The sequence below is a fragment of the Gopherus evgoodei genome, chromosome 3 (assembly GCF_007399415.2).
Source record: "Gopherus evgoodei ecotype Sinaloan lineage chromosome 3, rGopEvg1_v1.p, whole genome shotgun sequence".
In the NCBI taxonomy this organism is placed as follows: domain Eukaryota; kingdom Metazoa; phylum Chordata; order Testudines; family Testudinidae; genus Gopherus; species Gopherus evgoodei.
In genome coordinates, this window is record NC_044324.1 from 51,517,367 (window position 1) to 51,536,749 (window position 19,383).

The window sequence follows — 19,383 nt, forward strand, 5'->3', positions numbered from 1 at the left end:
TTATCGATAGCCCAGCACTTCCTCAGATCTCAAGAAAAGACTACATAGAATAATGGGTCTGTGAAATCAACTCTGCTTAGACCATTAAAAATTATTATAATTTAAATATTTGGTGGTTTATTCTACTCTCCATAGAGACACATAACTCCAGTCGATACCAATGAGATTTATGCACAAATGACAAGCACCTATTAAATGCATAAATAAATTCAATGTGCTAAACATCATTCCACTAGAGGTTCTTCTGCAAAATGAAGCAAATTAACTGCAACTAACAATATTGTTATTCACTGTACATTAGAATGGTACTCCTAAAGTGAGTGAGAGAGAGAGAGAGAGCGCTATATATCAAGAAACATCTGCTAAAAGGGTACCACAAAAATGGTATAATAAATTGGGATTATAGTGATTTTCAGAAAATGAAGTTGTATCCTATGCTTCCAACTTTAGAGGTAGACACATAGATAATAAATATTCAGGAAAACATGCCTCATGCTTGTTAATCTAATAGGTTATTATATGAAACACTATAACTGCCTACCAACCAGCTGGTACTCAATTATGTTTGATATGAAAAATTGCTCTTTTAAATTGAACATGACCAGTATTAATCAATGGAGAGTGAATATATGTGTTAAACACTATTTTCTGAAACATATCTTAAATTCTGATTTGGAGATTTGTGTCCCTCAACAGATTACCAAAATGTAATTGCTTACCTATACAGCTTGGTACAGTGTCATTCCACTGAGCTAAAGCATTAGGCACAGACTGACATCGAATAGCTTTTGAGCCTTGCAGCAGATAACCAGGGCTACATTCAAATCGAACAACAGAGCCTGCTGAAAATTCAGACCCAATTCTTCTGCCATATCTGGGTTCTGGAATAGAGCTGCATTGTGTATCACTGGTGCGTGGAACAGCTGCATGAACAGAAATAGGTGCTGTTACACAAAATGCCAGTCATCACCTGAGAAATAAATAAATTACTACAGACACACACACAGACACACACACGCTGGCATTTATAAAATGTAATTTAACTTTACACAATACTTGTTGCACTCAAATATTATGTAAAGTACCTTAAAGCCCTTTAAGAATAAGCAGTTGGGTAAAGGCATCACAGCGACTACGTGGACAAACACAGCAGTAACTATATATTAGTTAGTTAAAAGCTTGTCTTCAGCCATAGATATCAGATTTCCCCCACCCCCTGCATTTTTTATTTTTAAATTGGTGGGATACCAGAACTTGACTCTTCTACATCATTTTAAAAAATGGTTGAGATACATTATTTCTAACAAATAATTGAGCTCAATAAACTATAAAACTGATTATTAATATAAGCACATTTTGAAAATTTAAGTACAAAAATTTCAGGTATTGGAGGAAGTGGTATAAATGTTCATTTCTACATAAATGCTATTTTTTGCTTGCTAGCTCACCACCATTACTATATAAACAAGTGTCTGTTTGAAGGTACTATTTATTTGGGAGTCTAGTGGTGTGTTGGTTAGCTGGAAATTATAACCTAGTCTAACAAGTGTAGTACTTCAGAGAACATTCTCCTTAACATATTATTTTCATTTGATTTTTGTAGAAATAATCTTATAATTAATACATAATTATATGCAACAGAAAGTGCCATTTATAAATTAAGACAATATACAAAAATATATACAAGAAAAATAAATGATAGAAGCACCATTTGTGCCACCATAGTTATGGCTTGTGTTGTAATAAAATAATTCTACTTAAATTATCCTTTCTGCTGATGAATATGAGTTAGACCTCTACCTGGCACTTACATTCATGGACTTTGTTTTATCATTACTGTTTCTTCAGCAGATCTGCCAGAACTATCAGTTCCAAAAGCAAGACAGTGGACCTAGGTATCAAACTAGATCTCATGAAATAACAGTGTGTACTCCTGGGCCACCAATTTCCACTGGAACCTCATATTAAAAACATATGGGATGGCAAAAAATATTTTTAAAACAGTAAAAGTAATCAAGGTTGAGGGCTAGATTTTGATTTTGGCAGAGCAAGGTGTGTCAGCTGTGCCACACTAGTTGCCTTCCCAGGAGGTGTCATGACTCAGAGATATCTATGAGCTACAGTTAGTTACTCCATTTTCTCCTATTTCCAATTTCAAGTTTACGAATTTACTGCTAGCCTACTGCAGCAGCAAATCACTATATCCCTCTGTCTCACCACACGCTCACACCCAGGCTCATCTACTATGGCCAGTGAGAAGAAGCCAAGAACTCATTCATACATACCTGGATCAGAGGCCTAGGTAGCCTTTGAAGAGACAGGGAGATTCTTATCTCCTCTTACTCCCTTACGCAGGCTTATACTCTGAATCAGAATCTAGCCCTCAGTTATTAAAGTAAAAAGGTTAAACTTAAAAAAAAAAAAAAAGTTAAGGTACAGAGATGCAGTGTCAGAGTACCCAAACAGCCTTAAATCTGCCTTAGAATAACACCGTTTAATAACCATATGATCATGGTTTTTAGAATTTGTCGTTCCTATTTAGATTAAACTGAATTTTGAAGACTTATTTGATTCCACCCCCCCACTCCACCTTCATGTTGCCACTAAAGGAAACCTTACCATGAAGAAAAATGAATATTAATCCTAACAAAAAATATTTAAAACAGCTATTGTACAGTATTTCAGTGAGTTTTACCTATATGGGAAATTTGAAGACTCCGCATTATTTCATTACTGAGATCAAGAGGAACAAAAAACAAAGCGAAAAAAAAAGCCATGACGCCAACTGCTAAATTTCTTAAAGGGCCTTTTTAAAATATATTCTTATTAAAATACATAAAACACTTCAATTAATTAAATTATGTTCTTAGAGCAAGTAAGTGAAGGAGCAAGCACAAGAGCATATTGAAATCCTGTATCGTAGCATGCTCATCATTCTGCATATCAGAGGAAGAAGGATCTGTGCTGTCACAGACTGAGCCACATAAAATGTTTTCTGTTGAAATCTCTAACTTGATGTCAAAGCAAGGAAGCAAGCACAGGACATTGACGAAAAATCAGACTAGACCATTCCCAATCTTTTTTATATGTGATTGTTCCCAGCTGCAGATTTCAGCAAGCTTAACCCTAATATTCTAGAAGGCTAACAGTAGGATCTGAATAGATGAGGTACTTATTCAGACCAATATTATACATAATTATTCTGTGAAATATGGGGAAATGTAGCTATCAGAGAAAAGGAAATGAAGAAGAGATAGATGAGACATGTAGAAAAAATAAGTTTTTCAGAAAGTGGCACTGCAAAAACCATTAAACCTGAAATCAAAGCCACAAACCTCATCTGTTGCTTCTTAGGACCAGAATTTGAAATATTGCAGGCTATAACCTTCTATTCCTCCAGCCCTCCTTCTAGCTTTTGCCTATAATGTTGGCAAGCTAGACTTCTCAGACTGTATTACAGAGAAATTCTATTTTCTATAGTAATTATTCTCCATCTTTTGGTAAATGTTTCACACTGCTGTGAAACAAAATTGAAATCAGCCTAGTGGAAAAGTGAACAGGGAATAAGGTCAGCCTGGAATAGAGAGTGATAAATAAAATGACTGACTTTCAAGGCCAGATTAGTGTGTTCATTCAGAGTGTGGATGTTATTCTCCAGTGTATTTATAATGTTCGCAAGCAGGCAGTGCTGGAAATGTGTTCACATTTTTCAGAAGAGAGAAAAAAATTGAGGTAACCTTTATTAATGTAATTAAATGCCTCAAATGCATTGCACTAGCAACATTTGTACTAACTTGAGATCCTAATGTATCCATTTATCAAAATGTACACAAAAATAGTATCAGGATTCTCCTGAGATAAGTCAAGTATGATTGTTTGATTCATTTTGTGATGCTGAGGGTAGCATTTTCCATTTCTCAAAACCAGTTCCGTTCAGTTACTACTACTACTAATTCTGCAGTTCAGTATAATAGACTGAAATGAAGCACAGTATAAGGTATTACTAGAGACATATTCTTCCACAGTAAAATATATGCATATGTTTCATCAAATGAAAGCTTTGTGTTCACTTCAAATTCTTTGAAAGGCAACTTGTCACAGACTACAAATAATTAGACAAAGGAGGTGTTTGGGAAAGCACATACATGAAAAGATTGAAAGTTACAATTCAGATGGAGATAGATGATATGAAGAAATCATCATAAAATCAAAGAGCAATTCTCTCCTTTAAAATTATATAGATTCCTCCCTCTTTCCCCCCTGCCTTTATTTTGTGCATGGTAAATTTAAATTTCAATGACTTCTTTTAAATTATAGATATGAGAGACTGACAGCACTAGCTACAACCAGACTAGCATGTGCAAGCATGGTGAAATGAAATATTTCTACACATAAAAGGAATAATTCTGCCTGTTCACATCTGATTTTTAGCATTCCTACTAACTTCAGCTTCTGAAATACTCCTGAGGTGAACTGGTCTTTTACAGCAAATTGCTGTATACCAAGGCATGACAGTGTTGTGATTTGGAGGAAAAAAAGAAAAAAGATCAATATATTGAATAAGAATTAAACTGTGCTCATAATGCTTATTTTGCTTACAACTAACCCTAAATTTGAATCCAAGTCATTAGAGATCAAAAACAACTTATTGGCAACATTAACATAATATGGAGAGTTTCATAAATTTTGACTTTTCACTGACTCATTACCAAACCTTACCTCACATCTCTCTACTGCTTCCCGCAGCTCCCATTGGCCAGGAATGGCAAATCAAAGCCACTGAGAGTTGTGAGCGGACAAACCTGTGAATGCTCAGGTTAACAAAGCATCTCGTGGCCTGCCAGGGGCTTATGCTGAACAAGTTGTGAACCAAGTTTGGGAACCTCTGCTCTACACTGTTGTTATGAGGTGGGTTAAAATCTCATTGAAAATGATGTATGAACTCGCCCTTCTTTAAGACAGTTGTAGGAGACAGTTAAGGGGCTATACCTTAAACAAAACACAAAGTAGTCTGCCCAGAACCTAGCATCACGTGGATAGAGGATTCCAGTAGACATTGTTCTGATCAGGTATATGTGTTTATCTGTGGGTATGGCAAAAATCTAACTGGAGGGGGAATAGACAAAAAACTGGGAAAGAAAGAAAACCAAGCACCAGCCTGTAAGCACAGTGTGAGATCCTAGAGAAGTCTAAAGGAAGGTTCTAAGTCTACTGCTGCCTAAGGAGGCCTGGGACTGTAGGGAAAGAACATATGGACTGTTTTCATTTGCTCCCAAAGGATGTGTATTTTTTTAAACACAAGTCTGTAATCTGCCTCCTCCTATCTTCAGCAATACAAAGGTCTAGATCTAGTGTACACTAGAAAATTTGGTTTTCAATACTACGTCACTTAGAGGTTTAAAATATCCACACTACTGAATGATATTGTTAAGATGACCTAAGACCTGTGTAGATGGTGTTAAGTTGACGGAAGAATTCTAGGATCAATCTAGCTACCGCCTCTTGGGGAGGTGGGTTACCTATGCCAACAGGAGAACACCTCCTGTCGCCATAGGTAGTGTCTACATCGAAGCACTACAGCAGCTGTAGCATTTTAAGTGTATATAAGCCCCTGGAAAAACAGAGTTCCCGTCCAAATATAAGACATCTCTGACAATCTTTGCACAACACTGAACTTCTAACAGTTATAAGATAACAAGCACTAAGTATTTGATCCTCGTGTTCATAATCAGGAAAAATTCCCACTAGTTTTAATAGAAGTTTCACTTAATTAAGGGTTAACAGGGTTATGTTTTAAATGTAGTAGCTAAAGAGTGATGGATGTGAGACATAGCCAAATTTCTGATTCTCACTTGTCTAGTACAATGGCTCTATACAACTACTGAATACAAAATAAACACAGAAATAATACTCAAGTCTACTTGTCAGGCAATAAAAATATGAGATTAATTGTAGTTGCATTCAATTTGTGGATTATTATGCTTATCATTTACACATAAAGATGATAGCACTACCAAACACACAAGAGAAAGAGAGAGACAGAGAGAGAACTTCTCTGACTTGTTAAAAATAACCAGCTGCTGAGCAGTTTTTCAACAACATATTTATTCAACACTACAGAAGTGCCACAATAGGCCAGACCGTCAGTGAAGTCAATGGAGTTTAAACCAGTTTAAACCAGCTGAGAATCTGTCCCAATATGTCCATGAACAGTCTGTTCCACACTGTATATCAAAATTATTCCATCTAAAAGAATCCTATAAACATCTTGTGATCTAATAAACATATCAATCCAGTCATGTAGATGAGATTGGCACCATTGAGTCTGTCAACATTTTATAAGGGGATGAAGTAAAAACCAACAGATTTACCTTGGTAGACAAAATGAAAACCTCTGGCAGATGCCCCACTCTTTGCACTGAATCGCATCAATATCTGATTGGATGAAGCTAAAGGCAAAGTCTCGCCTACAAATGAAGAAGGGAAAGAAAAGGAAGAGAGAGAATGGAAAAATTGAAATAAAGACTGGAAAGATGAGAGTATTTTAGATTTTAATAAAATATCCTGTTAAAAAAAACTGATAGACAATAGTACATTTTTCTTCTTTTTTCCTTCCATGTTTTAGTATAAAAAATTCTGCAAATCATATTTAGCAACATTACATTTGCCACTGGAAGTAATACAGAAATAATCATCAAACAGGAACATTTTATGATGTACAATTATATTGTTTATAGACTTTCTGATATTTACTGAAGCTGTTGGGATTAGAGCTGTAATAAATTGCTTGCTTGGGAGTCTGTTACCCTTTTAGGCCAGCGTCATTTGCAGAGTTTTTGCCAGAGTTTATCTGTGACTGATCGCTTTAGCTTGCATTCCAAAATGCATTAAACAATTAAAAGGCTTTTAAAAGAGCCCTAAGGTCTCTCTCTATAAAGATGGAATATATAATTTAAAAACAAAACAAAACTAAAACTAAAACTAAAACAAGAGAAAATAGGTCCTCGACTCTCTTTTTGAAGTGAATCTTTCTCTGTTTCTGTGAAATATTTAACATACTACATGAGTAACATTAGTTTATTAAATAGATCTTCTAAAAGCAATTCAATTTAAAATAATGTTAGCTCATCACTTGGCATGTTCTGTATGTCTTCTCCTCAAGGCAAGCTTTGCAAACCTGGAAGGCTAAGATAAGAAGTCATGAAGAAACTTTAAATATTTACTCTGATTTTTTCTCATTTGCTAAATGCATATCAAAATACAGATTTCCAACTTCCTATTATATCTCTATTTATATATAGATATAGATATATAGATATTTGTGTATTTTATTTTGTATTTCTGCAATTTTGACATGCACAGTTTACCACTCGATTATGACAAAGGTGTGCTTACTGTTTAGCATAGGGGTTCTCAAACAGGGGGTCCGGGTAACTAAGGGGGTCGTGAATTTATTACATGTGGGGTCGCGAACTGTTAGCCTCCACCCCAAACCATGCTTCGCATCCAGCATTTATAATGATGCTAAGTGTTTTTAATTTATAAGGAGGGTCACATTCAGAGGGTCACATTCAGAGGCTTGCTATGTGAAACTTTCGTTCACCAGTACAAAAGTTTGAGAACAACTGTTTAGCAACATAACTCTAGAGAAACTGTTCAAATGAATGAAGATGTGATGAGGAGACGCTTAGGGAACTGGGATTGTTTAGTCTGCAGAAGATAAGAATGAGGTGGGATTTGATGGCTGCTTTCAACTACCTGAAAGGGGCTTTCAAAGAGGATGGATCTAGACAGTTCTCCATGGTACCAGATGACAGAACAAGGAGAAACGGTCTCAAGTTGCAGTGGGGGAAATTTAGGTTGGCTCTTAGGAAAAACGTTTTCACTAGGAGGATGGTGAATCCCTGGAATGGGTTACCTAGGGAGGTGGTGGAATCTTCTTCCTTAGAGGTTTTTAAGCTCAGGCTTGACAAAGCCCTGGCTGGGATGATTTAGTTGGGGATTGGTCCTGGTTTGAGCAGGGGGCTAGGCTAGATGACCTCCTGAGGTCCCTTCCGACCCTGATATTCTATGATTCTATGATTTACTCTGGTTTAAATGAGCTGACTCATTAGGTCTCATGCTTCTCTCACTCACACCAATTACACACTGTTGTCACTCTAATGATTTCAATGGAGATTCTCCTGATATCCACCAGTGTAAATGAAATATGAATCTGGCACATTAAATCTCTTCTGAAGATGTCATGGAACAATAAGAAAAAAGCTGCAAGATTTTTGCCCTTCAATCATCTTCTAAAGGCTTGTGGGGAAATATAGCTGTTGGTCTTCATTGTATGTATATATATATGATACAGCAAAATGGGATGTTTAGATAATATTCTCTCTTTTATCTTGACAATTAAAAATCAAACAATTTTTGGTTGTTAAACTACTCCAAACAATGTTAAAATGAATTCTGGAGTTTTTTCCTTTGCATGGAAGGAACCTACATGTAAAGGAATTACCAAAGGAAAAACAGAGTCTTCATTTTTCAAACATTAAAACATTAAGTTTCTTTAAACTGTAAAACAGATACATAATTTTTTCCCTAATAAGTAGTAAACAATAAAGTAAGCCACATGTTCAAGACTGAAAGGAATGGAAAATGGTGTGTTGTAAAAATCCCAAACTCGTATTTGTAAAGTTCAATGTATATGCCTCTGTGAGGCCAGATTTTCAGTATTAGGTGCATGCAATTGCAAATATATTTTTGTGCATGTTTCATTTTAGTAGTACAAATATATAACACTGGCATGTAAATCAGGGACAAAATCCTGTAAGGCTAGAAGGAACCATTTGATATATCGACCTCCTACATAATGCATACTATAGAATTTAATCCAGTGACACCTGCATTGCACCCAGTAACCTCTGTTTGCCTAAAGCATATCTTCCAAAAAAAACCATCCAGTCTTGACATGAAGACATCAAGAGATGGAGAATTCACCACTTCCCTTGGCAGTTTGTTCCAACACCTAATCCCCTTCAAAATTACTTAACTTTTAAAAGCAGACGCACAATGTGCATAAGTCCTGGCTTTCTATATTAAGTCACATAAGTGGTTTATACTTATTTTTGCTTTCTCTTTACCTGAGTGAGATCCAGAAAGTGAACTGAGAAGTCTAGCCTGAGGATGTTCTCCATCAAATAACTCTGCCACATCATTCAGAGCAGTCTGGAAATAGGCAAATTGCCCAAACACAACTGGAAAATAATAAGAAAAAATAAAATAAAACATACAGGATATTTTTGCTTACACTCATTATTAAATTGTTCCTTGCTAGGTTCTTGTAAGAATTCATGCAAGGAGTGTATCTTAATTTACTTTCTGTTCTGATAAAAGAGATAAACAGATACTCATCATATAGCTATTAGCTAATTTCATTTATTTGGTGATTAACAGGAGTACACACCCTAATTTGGTTTTCTATATTTTTGTATTTTTAAATTAACAAATTAAATGATCCTTTCCCCAAAGGCAACCAATCATCACGCTAAAAAGTTAGGGATTGAGTTTTGTAGCTACCACTTGATTTTGCTACCTCTAAGAATGAGGAACAAGAAGATACAGAAAGGAAAGGAACTTAATTTATTTTAATTTTGATTGCCAAATACCAGCACTGCTAAGGCATGAAAGCCTCATCACATTAGTATTCTCCCAAGGTAGCATCTAATATCATATATTATTTATTATTCCTTCTACGCTTATCTGAGGAAGAAGTAACAAAGTTATTATAAATGCATAATTCCATCACTTCCTATCAGAGGGGTAGCCATGTTAGTCTGAATCTGTAAAAGCAGCAAAGAGTCCTGTGGCACCTTATAGACTAACAGACGTTTTGGAGCATGAGCTTTCGTGGGTGAATACCCACTTCGTCAGATGCATCCAGATGTATTCATCCACGAAAGTTCATGCTCCAAAATGTCTGTTAGTCTATAAGGTGCCACAGGATTCTTTGCTGCTTTCACTTCCCATTACTATTCATTTTAGCTAAAACAATACAAACACTATAATAGAAACACAATACTATATTATCATCTTTAACCTATCATTATATTTATTTTTCTTTTCTATTGTAAACAATTTGAACTGTATCAACAAATAACACATTTCATTATAGGACATTTCTGTATGTTATAAAATAATATTAAGAACTACTAAGTTCACTGTAATAGTGATTTTTTAAAATAATCATCCTGTAATAGTGAACTTCAAAAATAAAGTAGTAAACTCAACCTAATAAAAATAAATACTTTATCATATCATAAAGCAATATTTTATTAGCGAAGAAACAACTAGATTAATTTTGACTGATTCTTATTTGAGATATTGTACATAAGTCACATGTGTGTTATGCACACATAATGAATCAAGGTACAGTACAATACTCATTGGTTAGTTATTTCCAACTTCTTTTAAAATCTCTTTTCAATCAATTTGATATGGTCAAATAAATTTAAAAAACAACTTACATGTCTCAGTGTGTAGCTGTAGAGATAATCTATGGATATGTCATGCTTGGTTTTAAGAAAAAAAACAAAATCTTTGGAAGTTACTGATATATACCTCGAGGAATTTTATGTTTAGCTAATTGAGTTCTGGAGAGGAACATTTTGTAATAAATCCTTCAGTTGTATAAATGTGTCTCAATGTATACAGCTCTAATAGAACTGTATTATAATTGCTCTCTCAAGACACTAATAATTTGTAAAGCTTTGATGAATTTTTAAGTAAACATTTCAATGTTTTGTCCTTCTCCCTTGACTCTTTTCCTATCTTCCAAAGAAAGAAAACCACAGTAACATATCTTATTCCTGTTTGTACAGAACTCTAATAAGAAAAATATAGCATTTTACAATTTTTTCCTTAATCTAAATCACAAAACTACCACTACTCAAGGCATGGGCATTCAGCTGTGTTTCCTGTGGTGCACACTGTAGTTTGTGAAATATGACACTGAATCTTTTAAATATATTATCTGATTTAATCACTTCATTACAAGTGCAACATTTGCAAAATGTATATTTTTAAAAGAATGATGTGTGTGATGTGTAAGAATACATTTTCTAAAATAGATAGAACAATATTTAATTTATTACATTTCTGCTATAGATTTCTTCTATGATAGACTAACAAAAGCATTAGGGGGTGTGAAAACTGCACATTGCTTGTATTTATGCATTTCTTAATTATTAGTGTCATATAGACTGGAAGCATTACATTTTAGTAAGAGTGTGAGACTGGAAATCTGGAGACCTAAATCACCTCCTCACTTTCTCCCTCTTCATCCTGGCTACTAGGAAAAAGGAGATATTCACTTTGTCTTTCCCGCTCTATCACTGGCTTATTAAGAATTAAGCTACTTTTCTCATTCCAACAATCAAGCAACTGTTGGGTCAGGCTAGGCAAACTATTTTCTTCCCACCCCATCTTTTGAGAGAGATACAGAAGTTTCCTCTTCTGTTTGTCCTATGCCTGTGCTTAGAGCCATTCTTCCCTTTCCAGTCCCCGATCACTTTCCAACTTTTCACTGATGCTTATCTATCAGTTTCAGTTATTAACCCAGCTTCCATCCACACAACCTCCATACAACTTTCATTGTGACCAGCCTTCTCTTTATTAGTTCCTCCTGACCCAGAAGATGATTCTTGAAATGGAGAGAGGTGAAGTGAAGCTGGAGCACTGTCATAGAAAAAAGGAGATCTTAGCAACGGAGAAAGTATATTGGAACTTGCTCCACCCCTAAATTGTGGCTCTCTTCTGAAAAAAACGGATATTATCAGAATTGTTTACTAACCTATCATCAATTATACCAGTGAAAGCCCAGTAAAAGACAGTAATACAAATTGGAGAACTACCTTTATTGGTGATAATGTATGAGATAGAAAGCATCAAACTTGACTGTGACCTGACCAAACCTGTCAATGACTCATCCCCAGCAGCCACCCTAAACCCTATAAATCAGTTACCATGTTATATACTCCTGGACAATACCTACTTGCCTAAATTCCTAACTGAACTATTAGTTGGATTCATATGTATAAAATCTCAGACTATAAAAGCTCGCGTGCCATAGTTCAAAGTCTCATATTCAAGAGTATGAAATAATTCAGAACAACTTCCAAAATGATTTAATAAGCAAGAAGCTAGAAACTGGACACACAACAAAAATGTTATGGCCACTTACATCAGAGCTAAATTTGTCCCAGGGAAATATTAAACTAAAAGCCTTAGTGTGAAATTATTCTACACAATCATTTATTGACTTCTTCTCCATTACTTTGAAATCAAAATCTCCTCAGAAATCTTTTAAGCAGAAATAACTTTTATGAGAGCACAACAAGACTGCAGCCATGTGAGTCACAAGTCGCCAGTGTTCTACTTGTTTTTTGCAGATGTTTCCTTATTCTGTTGAGCTAGGAATACGCAATACCTTCAATTTTACTAGTGACATTTTCCCATATATTTTTGTTCATTTTGGGGGTATTGAATGTGGTGCAATGCTGAAAATAGATTTGCCAAAGAAGCCCTGGCAGCAGAAACTGATTAGCATCATTAGTAGTCAGAGTAAAAGCTGCACTTTTCAGTCCACCATTCTCTCTCTTGCACTAGTCTAGCTAGCAAGGGAACTGAAAGATATGACAATCCCACAGAGATATTTTAGAGAATGAAATTATTAACATAAATGAGCTATTAATGCAATGGAGAGTAGATTACAAGGTTAAAATTAAAGCTTTTGGTCCATAATATTTTTTTTAAATGATAGCTTTGAGCCAATTGCCGCTGTCAGTTACACAAATATAAATTCAAATAATTCTAGTGACTTCAGTGGAGTAACTATGACAGATTAGAGAACAGAAACAAAGGATATTTCATGGCAATATAATAAATTAGGGTTGCCATGGAATTGAGGACTGTGGGAGGGGGGAGGAATTTAGGGACTGCTGCTACAAAATTTTGTCCCCCTGAACTATGGATTCTTGTTTAGGAAACATAATTTAACATTTAAAACAAAAACTGAATGTTTTATCTAATTAATTATCATCATCGTCAGCATCATTTATATTATCATAGCATCTAGAACCCCAGTGTGGTAGGCACTGTACAAACAGAACAAAAAGCTAGTCCCTGTCCCAAAGTGCTTACAATCTAAGTGTAAGAAAAGAGACAACAGGCAGACAAAAAGGGGAAACAATGAGAAAACATTGATCAGCATGATAAGGTATGTTCTCACTATACCAGAAGCCTAAGTAGTTCTGGAAGGCATTAGATATGTTTTTCAGCTTCCACAATGGCAGGGAATTTTGGATTGAAAATGCTATCCTCTTGTGAGGATATCTTGCAGGAAGCTGCTGTTAACATTCTTGCCTAGTTAGTTTTAACATTTTTTTCCTTTTGGTGTTTTTATTTTCATGTTTTATGGATATTATTTGATGATAACTATTTCCTCTTGGCATAAAATTCATTAGTTTGAAATGTATTAACTACCTAAAGAGATCAACAACAGAACGAATGAGCTGACACACATAATTTAGGGACTAGTTTGCTTCTTGTGTTTTCTTTTCACCACACTCTAAAATCCTAAAGGTAACTTTTGAAATCATTTCAGTTGGAGCCTGGTTCTGGTTTGGCTCCATGTGGGTCTTTACTTGAGCCCATCTCTTAATTCCACACATTCTAATAGGCTTTCCATCCTAATCCACAAATTCCCCATCTCCCTATATTATGACCACCATTCCCCGAGAACCCTATCATTCTAATTCCCCTCCACTTTTAAAAATGTGTTCCCTGGTCCAGAAAGCATTATAAATGAATGCTTGGCTGGTTTGGTATGTAATGGAGTCTCTGTTGTATAGACTGTGTTAGGTGATGTTATTTATCAAGGGAAAAACTGGGACACTGTGGTCCAGGCTGTCACAAGAAAGTAAGGGAGTCTGGTGAGAAAATGGGGCACCCTCTTCCCTACCCTATACTGTCCTCATTACAGAATGAAAAACTAGGATATTTTAAATCTGATGCTGAAAAGCAGGAGTAGATGCATCAGGGAGCAGAAGCAGGCAGTATTATATTCTACCTCAATGGGGTTAGCCTCAACAAAGTCTGCTCTGTGCCTCCTTCCTCTATTGCCTACCACCTCTGTGCTGCAGGGACAGAACTCTCCTTGTGGCAGTCAGGTGTACACCAACTTCCAAGGACTGGACAGTCCCCCAGTGGCAGCAAATGGCAGTGTACCTTACATCAGCCACACCACACAGTGGTGACATTAATAGCAGGACTTAAACCCTACTGAGCCGTCATCTCTGGCAGTAAACCTTAAGCATATGATAATACAAACAGAAGGCCCAGCACCCAGCAGAAAGAAAGTTGAGTTAACAATTTTTCTTTAAAACTATATAACTCATTAACTAAGAGTGTCAAAGGAGTATAATAGGAGTTGATGGTAAGGATGTCAAAATCAGTTTGGAGAGGATTGAGCTAGGTAGGGGCTTACTGAACATAGATTGTGCAATCAAAGACAGAGGGGTGTTGACACAGATCACTGTTTTGGAGAAAACATGGTAGTGTCAAAAGATTAGATTTGGAAGGACACATTACTAAATTATTATTACTATGTGTGATAAACCTTCCCTAAGATCTCAACCTGTGATTCTGTAATAACTTCTGTTAGCAGCTCTTCCAAATTCCTTAGTGGCAAAGCTGCTGAATCCTTACAGCAAAGATTTTGTGGCATATAATATGTACTAAATATACTAAACTGCTCTAAATCCAATTATTTGAAAGATTCATTTTTCAAGCCACATTTGATAAGTAAGAATTAAAGTGGCAGCCGTCTATCTTCTTCCTCGTTAGCTGTGCCCACAGTAATGGGACCGGCTTTATTGAAGGATGTACCTGCAAACTTTCTAACTCCAATCAAACATGCTCTAGTACTATACAATTATTTTGACACATTGCAAGAATCAGATAACTTAGCTGAAAACAATGAGGAGTCCAGTGGCACCTTAAAGATGATTATTTGGGCCCTAATAAATCTGTTCGTCTTTAAAATGCCACCAGACTCCTCATTGTTTTTGTGGATACAGACTAACACGGCTACCCCTCTGATAATTTAGTTGGTGGTTATTTTATGAACTTTTCTGGAGATCTCATTTAGATAAAGTTTTTGCTTTTGTATTTGGTATTATACTTACTGGTATATTATGATTGCTTTTTACCTACTGATTTACTGTGAATGCATGAACCCTGATGAATGATTATGCCATTATGATAAACGATGTAGTCAATGAAAGAGTTCATGATGTTCTTGGATAACAGACTTAGACCATTCTTAGATGGATTCTGTTGATTACCCTGGGGCAGACAGGATGGTGAAAACCCTTTAATCTATTCCTGCATCAAGAGTATGTATGTTCTCGCTAAACAATTTGCAACACTGCAAAAAGTTAACCCTCATTGTTGCATGAGAAACAAGAAGTTTCATTTTTCTTAGAACTATTTCTAACCTGTAAATAAAATCAACCTTAGAATAAATGAGTTAGTGAGCCATAAATCAGTAAAAACAAACTCTTACCGAATTCCTTAGGTACAGTAATAGAATAGTGACAAGTCTGCCCAGCAGTATAATTATGTGGATAATTTGGTGATAAAACCACACCATCTGATCCAGTATACTGGCCTCCACAAGGAGCTGAAACAGAACAGAAACAAAAGCATCACCCTTAACTCCATCTGCTACTATCTATGGTGTCCCAGCATGAAACTGCAAAATGCAGTGACTGTAAAGTGACATTTTTGGTAATTTTGTTTTTTCTATGGCACCAGATACAATGGTCTTTGTTAGGAAACTACCGGTATATTTATCAAAGCATCTATTAAAATAAATGCACGTTTTACACAATGACATTAATTGTACAGTTCTGCGGAAATAAATTATTCCATTGGGAGAAACTATGAAAACAAAACTGAAAAGCTTATTTTCAAAGTATAATCTAAATAAAATCTCAGCAAAGACTTGCTACTTATTATTTAGATTCCATCAGCACCTATACTGTGCTAGATGCTTTACAAACACAGTTTAAAATATAGTCTTGGCACCAAAGAGGCTAGAGTCAAAAATCATTTTGGTATTTTTCATCAACGCTAAATAAAAAGAATTAATAATTTATTGAAGGAAATTCTTCAAAGTTACAGAAATTAAATTTGGCCTCGAAAAGTGAATATAAGGATCCACTAGTGTACCAGGCCAGAGGTATTGTAAAAACCCAGGGCCAAATCTTGCTTTCATTTAACCTATGCAAGTGGGGTGCCATAGTTATACTGACAGGAGAAAATAGTCACTAGACGACAGAAAAAGAGAGAGTGTGTGATTTTGGACAAGTGGCCAACACAAACAGAAAGTGAACATTATCAGACTGATACGTTTCCTTATTTTTTTATGCAACTGCAGAAGTATCCTCTACCCAACACATACTACCCTCTTTCCCGACTCTTCAGTCAAATAATCAAATGAAAAACTGTTCAGAGATCTTAGACTTAAAGATCAAGCTTCCTAAAGAAAGCTGTATATAAAACACAAAAAACATTTATAACAATTATTTTATCTTCTCAATAGCACAAGAGATAAAGCATTTCATTTTAATAGTATATAATTTAAATAGTATATTGCTATTTATGACATTTAAAACATACTAAAATATGGAGATTTTGCAAGGATTAAAAGGTTACCGTTACACTGGAATTTTGCCACTCTAATTTCAAAGGACCAGTAATAGCCGGAAAATCCTAAATTACATTTTCTTTAAAGGGTTTATTTAAATTAAAGGGTCTGACATTAGTTTCAAAATAGTCACATTGTTTTGATTCCTAAGGTTGGTAAGTGCTCCTGGCAGCAGTGCATAATGTGAACAAAATATTTTCTACTCTGTGGAACTAAGCAATTCAAGAATATTTGTGTTTGTTGTTTATAATTCTTTCTGCACAACAGATAACCTTTTAACAATGCAGCAACTTCGTTTTTGAGTACTGAGTGATTGTTTTCAGAATCCAGAGTCCCTCAAAAGGCACTTTATATTAAAAGATAAACTTTTTGGCATTTAAACCTTGAACATGTCCTTTAAACAAAACACCACACTTTTTCTTAGGAAAATGACTAGTGACTGAGAAGGCTATGGGCATGGTCAGCCACTACCACAACAGCAGCAAATGGGTGCCTTGAGAAATGTTTGTTCCATTACTGCAAACTCTGCAAACTTTGCTCCAAAATCTCTTTTTATGTGACTATATATTTGTGCTGTTCGTAGATCTTTTGAAGTTTACCAATCTTACACCCCGGGCACCAATGATGGGACCTTTTGCCTCCAACTGCCTACTGTATAACAGATTGTTCAAATCACATAACTATCAGCTACACTGAAATCAAGTTCCTGTAATATTAGAAGTATGGAGGAGGCAGAGAAATGTGAACCGATGTACTCAACAAGAGACGTTTGGGATTGACCAGTACAAAGCGGCTGTCCTTTAATCTGTTGAAAAGGAGGAGATGGAAATAATGGATAAATAAAAGAATGGGGGAGAACCGGCTTGGTGGCAGCACTGCTGAGAAGGGCCTGAGAGTTGTGGTAGACCCAACCTCAACATGAGTCAGCAATGCAATGCTGATGCAAAAAAAATCAAATAAAATTTTAGGTTGTATTAACAGAGGCATAGCATTCAAGTCACCGGAGGTGATAGTACTGCTCTATTCAACACTGGTTAAGCCTCAGCTGGAGTTGTGTGTCCAATTCTGGGTCACCAACGTATATAAAGGATATAGAGAAACTGGACAGGATCCAGAGGTGAGTGACAAAGATAATCAAAGGGATGAAATGCAAGCCACATAAGCAAAGAGTGCCTCGGGAGGTTGTGGAAACTCCTTCACTGGAGGTTTTCAAAAGGAGGTTGGACAGCCATCTGTCTTGGATGATTTAGATACAATAAATCCCCCATCTTGGCGGAGGGGGGGTAGACTAGATGACCCTTGTGGTCCCTATTAACCCTAAAAGGGCAGCTGAAGGGAAAACAATTGTTAAAGTTTATCTGGCTGAAAAGGGGAGTGGGTTAGGAAAACACAGAATCTGTAAAAGCCTAAATTTCAATACAGTGCTTATGGAGGGCGGGGGAAGGGGGGGAGATAGCTCAGTGGTTTGAGCATTGGCCTGCTAAACCCAGGGTTGTAAGTTCAATATAAGTTTAGATGGGGGTCTAGGAAGGAATTTTTCTTGCACCATCACAATTGGCTTCAATGGAGTGGGTTTTTTTCACCTTCCCCACAGCAGGTGTGAGGGAAGACCTTTTCTGGTGAGAAGAAAAGGTTTTAGGCCATATGTCACAACTTATATTGTAAGGTTGGGCAGATGTTCAGTACAGGTACTCCATAGGGCGGGCAGCCAGTGACCAGATAAATGGCCTGGTAGAGAACTTAAAAGAGATACTGGATAATGGAAAAGAACAGGGGAGGGAGCTGGGGACTCCTATGATTGGTATGGCAGGCAGCCAAACTCTCCCCGCGCCACCCCGTTCTCATAGCCCTCCTTAACCTTCTTACAAGGGAGATGGATGGCAAGATCAAAGTCATGGGTTGACTGAGGGACCTGAATGGAAACAAAGGGGGGCTTGTGGAAGCCCCAGAGAATTGATTTGAATAAGCATGGATTTTCCTGCACTGTATACTTTATTTGCTGGGTAGTCCCAGACATCTATATAATAAAGTTGCAGCCTGATTAAAACCCATAACAAGTCTCCTGTCCTTCTTGCGGTGTACCTAGACAATACACTTTGGATTGCTTTTGTAGTCTCCTGTTAAGCTTGCTTGCTGGAGACTATTTACCCCATGAAACTTAGAAGGATCACACAAAAGATGGGCTGGTTGGTAAGAGTAGCATACTGATTTCAACCCAGATTTCAGAATCATTCCTGACTGTCAAGTGTCCTGCAGCCACATGTATAACTTTTAAAATGCTGAGTTTCTTTTTAAAATGCCATCCAAGGCAAGCACTTTAAAACTAAAACAGGTATTTTAAAACTTCAAGAACAGAAGGAATGAACCTAAGGGCTTGGCTACACTTGTGAGTTACAGCGCATTAAAGCAGCCCCCGGCACACTAGCTCACTCCCTGTCCACACTGGCAAGGCACGTAGAGTGTTCTGACTCCATGGCTACAGCACTGCTGGTAATCCACCTCGACGAGTGGAATAATGTTTGCTGTGCCTCTGCTGGAGTGCCGCAGTGCCAGCGTGGATGAGGTGTTGCATTACTGCGCTCTGATCAGCCTTTGGAAATGTCCCATAATCCCCTTAAGTCAAG

General features: G+C 36.4%; 1 protein-coding gene across 2 annotated transcripts in view; it reads right to left on the minus strand.

The window, feature by feature from the left end:
* The window catches only part of CSMD1 (CUB and Sushi multiple domains 1), a 2,060,432-nt gene that overhangs the window by 341,958 nt on the left and 1,699,091 nt on the right, over positions 1–19,383 (minus strand). For both annotated transcript variants that reach the window (XM_030555566.1, XM_030555565.1), the window contains exons 31-34: positions 15,614–15,730; positions 9,132–9,245; positions 6,372–6,467; positions 720–923 (exon numbers count right to left, since the gene is read on the minus strand). In XM_030555566.1, the coding sequence (XP_030411426.1) occupies positions 720–923; positions 6,372–6,467; positions 9,132–9,245; positions 15,614–15,730 (531 nt within the window). The remainder of the gene's footprint in view (positions 1–719; positions 924–6,371; positions 6,468–9,131; positions 9,246–15,613; positions 15,731–19,383) is intronic.